General features: G+C 47.7%; 1 protein-coding gene across 12 annotated transcripts in view; it reads left to right on the plus strand.

The window, feature by feature from the left end:
- LOC118302082 (serine/threonine-protein kinase BRSK2-like) overlaps positions 1-7,500 on the plus strand; it is a 70,584-nt gene that overhangs the window by 44,848 nt on the left and 18,236 nt on the right. For all 12 annotated transcript variants that reach the window (XM_035627926.2, XM_035627931.2, XM_035627933.2 and 9 more), the window contains exons 9-12: positions 1,545-1,576; positions 2,657-2,821; positions 3,804-3,901; positions 4,770-4,923. In XM_035627926.2, the coding sequence (XP_035483819.2) occupies positions 1,545-1,576; positions 2,657-2,821; positions 3,804-3,901; positions 4,770-4,923 (449 nt within the window). The remainder of the gene's footprint in view (positions 1-1,544; positions 1,577-2,656; positions 2,822-3,803; positions 3,902-4,769; positions 4,924-7,500) is intronic.

The following is a 7,500-nucleotide window of genomic DNA, read 5'->3' on the forward strand; positions in this document are numbered from 1 at the left end:
AGTCCTCAGTGAGGTCTTCCCTCAGGAGGCCTCAGTCCTCAGTGAGGTCTTCCCTCAGGAGGCCTCAGTCCTCAGTGAGGTCTTCCCTCAGAAGGCCTCAGTCCTCATTGTGGTCTTCCCTCAGGAGGCCTCAGTCCTCAGTGAGGTCTTCCCTCAGGAGGCCTCAGTCCTCAGACCTCAGTGAGGTCTTCCCTCAGGAGGCCTTAGCCCTCAGTGAGGTCTTCCCTCAGGAGGCCTCAGTCCTCAGTGAGGTCTTCCCTCAGAAGGCCTCAGTCCTCATTGTGGTCTTCCCTCAGGAGGCCTCAGTCCTCAGTGAGGTCTTCCCTCAGGAGGCCTCAGACCTCAGTCCTCAGTGTGGTCTTCCCTCAGGAGGCCTTAGCCCTCAGTGAGGTCTTCCCTCAGGAGGCCTCAGACCTCAGTGAGGTCTTCCCTCAGGAGGCCTCAGTCCTCAGTGAGATCTTCCCTCAGGAGGCCTCAGTCCTCAGTGAGGTCTTCCCTCAGGAGGCCTCAGTCCTCAGTGAGGTCTTCCCTCAGGAGGCCTCAGTCCTCAGTGAGGTCTTCCCTCAGGAGACCTCAGTCCTCAGTGTGGTCTTCCCTCAGGAGGCCTCAGTCCTCAGTGAGGTCTTCCCTCAGGAGGCCTCAGTCCTCAGTGAGGTCTTCCCTCAGGAGACCTCAGTCCTCAGTGTGGTCTTCCCTCAGGAGACCTCAGTCCTCAGTGTGGTCTTCCCTCAGGAGACCTCAGACCTCAGTGAGGTCTTCCCTCAGGAGACCTCAGTCCTCAGTGTGGTCTTCCCTCAGGAGACCTCAGACCTCAGTGAGGTCTTCCCTCAGGAGGCCTCAGTCCTCAGTGAGGTCTTCCCTCAGGAGGCCTCAGTCCTCAGTGAGGTCTTCCCTCAGGAGACCTCAGACCTCAGTGAGGTCTTCCCTCAGGAGACCTCCGCTCGCTCTGCATCCTCACAGTCTGCTCTCATCCCTAAAGCGATGGCTCAGGATAATTTTACCAGACTTGCGGCGTGACGAGCTCTGCAGCGGCTGTGACCTGCAAAAAGATTGTTTCATCCCAGGCCGAGCATTAGTTTTGGTCCTAGAATAGAAACATGACAAAAATAAAACACAGGGCGTATTAGATCATTTGCTTTCACTCATGTTGTGTCTGCCGTTATTTTTGGAAACATCCTGCTGCTGACGAGCCTTTAAACTGGACGTCCTGATTCATAATTCATCTCTTCACACAAACTCGTCAACATCAGAGATGTTTCACACCACAGGAAGTTTTTAGAGTCGCCAGTTCACCTGAAGCCTCGAGTCTTTAAAACTCTTTGGTGACGTCATGTGGAGTCAGAGGGTTTGATGACGACATCATTGGCACTTTTAAAATTATATTTAGCGTGTGTGTAACTTACTGATATTCTTAGTGAAGTCAGAATAAACATCACATATAAACATCACTTATACATATACAGTAAAATCAAATTCTAAAGAAAATCTTCTCATGAGACCATAAATGAGTTATTAACGTTTGTTTCCTCTGATTTTCTTTCCAGTTGGAGCAGATCCAGAAGCACACGTGGTACCTGTAAGTACAGTTCATCCGCCTGAGCGTCTGTATGAGAGACTGTGATGGAAACGTCTCGGAACGCTTCGAATTTGTCACAGATCTTAATGGATCTGATCTCTGCTGTGTTTACTATTTCTGGGTTTTAAAAAGAGCACAATTCTTTTTTCCACTCAGGGTTCAAAAGATCAGAAAACTGATATCTAGCCTCTTTTTTATTAAATGCCACATGTCACTCTGTGTTTTTCCTACTGACAATATGAGACTTGATTCATCCAGTTTATTGCACTTGGGGTTTTATTTTTTTGGTTGTTTTTCCATCATTTCTGTCGGTGACGAAATCAGGAAGGTCAATAAACACGAGCAGTCCGGCGAGTTGGAAACGCTAAATCTGGAGATATGGATGTTAATAATGGGCGGTGGACTGGTGTCTGACCTGAACGCCTGAATATTTGTGTTTCAGACCTCAGTTATTAACGTGATGAGAAGAACTGTGACGAATCTGAATTATACTTTAGGATATTTCAGCCACTGTGCATCACTAGACATCAACCTTTAAATGTGTAGTGTTGTTGGGATCGATTCAACAAAAGAATTGGCAAAACTACCAAAAATGGAATCAGTCACTAATTCATTTTAACCAAAACAAAGCAGCCTCCTTTCCCCTCGTGACCAGCTCAGTTTATGGAGTTTCTTTCTCTCTTGGTTTATATGTATAATCTTTAGAGCTTAAAAGGCACAAATGATGTAATTCACAAGTAGAAAAACAGCAAAGATCAAAGGGAACGTTTGAAAAAAAACAAAAAAAACAGATTTGAGTCAGTTTTATTTATTTAGAGGCTTTAAGTTATGTACAGAACCTTTGGATCTGATGGAAAAACTTCACACAAAGTCCTTTTGAACTTTTAATCATCTCACAAGCCCATTGACAGAAATCAAAAGAGCGGTGTCCCACGTAAAAAACATAGTCTTCCCAAACTAGTCCAGCCGTTCATTCACGTCCTCCAGCTCAGTAACTGACACTACGTGACGTCTCAGCCCGGAGCTCCGGTCGTCTGTACTCCGCCTTGTCACTCATCGTCACATGTGTTTGTGTCGCAGAGCTGGAAAGAACGAGCCGGAGCCCGAGCAGCCCGTCCCCAGGAAGGTGGCCATCAGGACGCTGGCTGCGGCCGAGGAGATCGACCCCGACGTCCTGGAGAGCATGCACTCGCTGGGCTGCTTCAGGGACAAGGACAAACTGACCAAAGACCTGCTGTCCGAGGAGTGAGTGAGGAGGAGGAGGAGGAGGAGGAAGAGGGGGAGGGGGGGAAGGGTGGAGGAAGGGTGGAGGAGGAGGAGGAGGAGGTAGAGGAGGAGGAGGATGAAGAGGAAGAGGAGGAGGTGGAGGAGGAGGTGGAGGAGGAGGAGGAAGAGGAAGAGGAGGAGGAGGAAGAGGAGGAAGAGGTAGAGGAGGAGGAGGAGGAGGAGGAGGAGGAAGAGGAAGAGGAGGAGGAGGAGGAAGGGTGGAGGAAGGGTGGAGGAGGAGGAGGTGGAGGAGGAAGGGTGGAGGAGGAGGGGGGGGAAGAGGAAGAGGAGGAGGAAGAGGAGGAGGAGGAGGAGGTGGAGGAGGAGGAAGAGGAGTGAGGAGTGAGTGAGGAGGAGGAGGAGGAGGAGGAAGAGGAGTGAGGAGGAGGGGGAGGAGGAGGAGGAGGAAGAGGAGTGAGGAGGAAGAGGAGGAGGAGGTGGAGGAGGAGGAGGAGGAAGAGGAGGAGGAGGAGGAGGTGGAGGAGGAAGGGTGGAAGAGGAGTGAGGAGGAAGAGGAGGAGGAAGAGGAAGGGTGGAGGAGGAGGAGGTGGAGGAGGAAGGGTGGAGGAAGGGTGGAGGAGGAGGAGGAAGGGTGGAAGAGGAGTGAGGAGGAGGAGGAAGAGGAAGAGGAGGAGGAGGAGGAAGGGTGGAGGAGGAGGAGGAGGAAGGGTGGAGGAGGAGGAGGAGGAGGAAGAGGAAGAGGAGTGAGGAGTGAGTGAGGAGGAGGAGGAGGAGGAAGAGGAAGAGGAGTGAGGATTGAGTGAGGAGGAGGAGGAGGAGGAAGGGTGGAGGGAGTAAAGAGGCGATAAGAACCTGGGGAGGAAGCAGATTAAAGAGCGAGATGGGGAACCAAGGAGCTGACGAGTGGGCGGCAGAGAGATTGTCACTTTGATGAATTCTTCCATTCAGAAACGTCTGGTGATGATGGAGCATCGTACCGACTGTCCTCTTCTCTCCTCAGTGACAACCAGGAGAAGATGATCTACTTCCTCCTGCTGGACCGCAAGGAGCGATACCCCAGCCAGGAGGACCAGAACCTGCCGCCGCGCAACGAGATCCGTGAGTTCAGCCCAGCGACACGAAATACTGTGCAGCATTCAGGCCTTGACACAATCCAAACTGTGGAACTATGACGGGAAGGATGAAGACACGGTTCTTATTTGACCTCATCGTGGTGAAGAGAGGGAAAACCAGTAACCAAGACGAAAACACAACCACGTGAATTTCCGTAGAAGCTTTTTTCCCACGTTGTTTCCCTGTAATGTTCAGTTCAAATGAAAATATCACCAGACGGCATCAATTTGTTGAAAAAGATATTTAATAACTTAATAACGCTCATAGCAGAAGATTAACGTCCTCCAGCGGGTTGTTCAGAAGTTTACCAGACGTACGGAGGTTTATACATTATTGGGTTTTAATAAATGGCAAAAAAAGATGCATGTTGTAAATGATCTGGTCTAGCTGCTGTGCTCACATTGCTAACAGGCTGCTATGCTGCTAGCTAGCAATTTGGCCAATTTTCCTTTTTTTTGTACATTGTAACTATAACTAGATACAGTTACATGTTTTCTGTCACACAACACTATTCTAGCATTGAGCTAGCGTGTCTGTCAGTTCTCTGAAGCTAACAAACCTGCTAGCCAGATAAGACAGTTAGCGCCTGCGGATTTGTGTGAAATGTTGGCTAATGAGTCCCGCGTGCTAGCTGCCGTTAGCAATATGAGCCGTTGTAAAGCACTTGAGCTAACAGCTGAGCGCTTGATGTCGCACTGATATATTATGTTTGTCAGTATGTTGTTTATATCACCTTCCAATTGAAGCATTGAATTAATCTGCAACAACAACAACATTTTCTTCATTCGCTGATTTTTGCCAATTGTGTTTCCCCCTGACGACCTTCTGTGACCCGCGGCCTCACCTCGCTCAGCGGACCCTCCCAGGAAGCGCGTGGACTCGCCGATGCTGAGCCGCCACGGCAAGCGGAGGCCGGAGAGGAAGTCCATGGAGGTCCTGAGCGTCACGGAGGGGGGGTCGCCCGTCCCGGTGCGACGAGCCATCGACATGGCAACGCACGGACAGAGGTGAGAGAACGGAAACCTGCACGTGTCGGTGTTCACGGAGCATGGACCAGACATGTCTGACACGCGTGTCCGTCACAGAGGATTTTGAAGTGTCATTCAAATTGTTTGTGATGATTCTTCTCATCGGTTCTGATGAACGATGTATTGAACGGCAGCTCGGCGACGTGAGGGGAGGAGGTGCGGCTCCGCAGCACTTCATCAAACCAGGAACTGGTCCGTCCCGTGCAGATTTATGTCACAACCTCCGTTCAGTTATCTTCACTTCCACTGTGTCCTCAGCTGTAAATCCTTCCCTCCCTCCCTGAGCCGCAAATACAAATACACGACGCGTCTCGTTCTCGGCTGTGTCGGCTCAGGATGTTCAGTGCAAACAACCAAATTACACGAAGAGACACACGTTCAAACTCCCGCTACAGACGAGCGGCTCAGTCGGACAGATCACAACAGCTGTTGGGATGTGTGATCAGTGTGCATGGAGCATGCAGTCTGAGAAGACACAGAGCTTCCTGGTTTGAAAGGCTCCAAACACCGAAACGTGTTCGTGCTTTAAGTAACTGTGGAGGTTTGTACGGAGACGCTGGAAGTCAGTCAGAGTCGCAGGCACTGGGAGAAACTCCATATCATGACGTCATACTCAAGAACAGCCTCATTCTTGATTGTCGTTTTGTTAATTTGATTGGCCAACAACAGTTTTGGAACATTTTACACAACAACAGACAGAAAACATTTCCCCTACGGGCCTTTACTGAAATCAGAGATTCGTTTTTCAGACGCCCATTTATATCACAAAATAAAATATGATCCTTTCAGTTCGACATCATGTCCCACGTTTTTGCGTTAGATAGAAAATTCACTGAATGTTTTAAGATGTATTCAGAGTTTAAAAAAGAAACTTGCTAATTTTCTTCAAGGTTTTTTTTTTATTGGAACGTTTTTCCTCGCAGTTACAGCCTCTTGCCTGTAGTGGCCGCTGCTGCCCCCTCAGCACCTCTACTTCCAGCGTCCTTTTACAAAAACACTTGAGACCAGAGACAGTTTCAATATGAACAGACAGTGACTGCGAGTCCCAGTGTTTGAAAATAACTTTAGTAACGTGCTTTCAGTCCGGTAAAGGTACGACCAAATTAATTCTTGTAAAGATAAAAAACCTGAACACGGACACTTGTTCTCTGCACAATGCATGAATTATTGATCAACGCACGTAATCAATGAAGGAGAAGAAACTAGAAGAACGAGTTGAGTTACGTCACTGGAACAGAAGCTTCTTCTTCTTCTGTTTTTTTATTTGGCTGATATGAAACTGAGACGATGTTTGTTTGAATCTTCAAAGTTTTCCAGTTCAGGCCTTCCTACAAAATAATGGTGTTTTTACAGTAAATATACTTTTAAAAAGAAGTTCAACAACAAAAAAACATGATACAAGAATTTCATCACAAAGTGAAGAGTCCTGATGCCGAATAAAAGATAAAATAAGGATTAAAAGAAAAATCAATTTCTAGTATTTTAATCAAAACTTTCTCAGACATCAGACTTTATTTCTCGGGTTCTTCCCTTTAGCATTGCATGGACAGCTAGCATGGCACGTTAGCACGAAAGACGGTTATGTTGTGTCCAGATCTTGAAACTGTGTTCGTCGCGCCGGCACCAAGCATCGAGCACGTCCACGCGTAGCGCCAACGCAACGCTCACGTGTGAGAGCTTCCTGACTGTCAGTGAGCTAATTCGTTAGCTTGGCTGCTTACAACGTAGTAGTAGGTGTACTGGAAAAAAAGAATTTGTGAAGCAGTTTACTTGGCTCAAGCAACGTTTTATTGAACTGCCACATTTTGAACAGGGTTTGTTGGGACGTTCATGGCAACAGCGAACTTCTTTTTTAAACGGTAAACCAACCAAGTCCGAGCTAACGCGTGCTAACGAAGTATTACGTTGCTGTGAGCTGTGAATCCGCCACCTCTCAGAAGAAGGACGAATATGTCCCCGACTGGAGACTGACATGTCCCAAGAAGTTCACTACACACTGACCAACAATACAAATATACAAATATTATAAGTCTACTTGAAGAATCTCTGACGCGGACTGAAGATTCTGTTCAGCCCAGATCTGAGTGTCGAGTTCACCGAACGCTAATTAATCGCAACGTTTTTCTTTTTAACAAATTGAGTTTTGCTGTTTGAGATGTCGTCTGTTCCGTCTCGTTCAGGTTCTTCTTCAATAGAGTCGGCTCTCTCCCCTCTTGTCTTGGATCAGTTTTTAATCTTTACAGATTGTGACCTTTATTGGAAAGAAAATACTGTTTCACAGCAACATACTACAGCTTCTCTATCAACTGACGTAGAAACACAGATCAGACCTGATGATGATCAGACCTGATGATGATCAGACCTGATGATGATCAGACCTGATGATGATCAGACCTGATGATGATCAGACCTGATGGTGATCAGACCTGATGATGATCAGACCTGGTGATGATCAGACCTGATGATGATCAGACCTGATGATGATCAGACCTGATGATCAGACCTGATGATGATCAGACCTGATGATGATCAGACCTGGTGATCAGACCTGGTGAT

Source organism: Scophthalmus maximus, chromosome 4 (assembly GCF_022379125.1).
Source record: "Scophthalmus maximus strain ysfricsl-2021 chromosome 4, ASM2237912v1, whole genome shotgun sequence".
NCBI lineage: Eukaryota > Metazoa > Chordata > Actinopteri > Pleuronectiformes > Scophthalmidae > Scophthalmus > Scophthalmus maximus.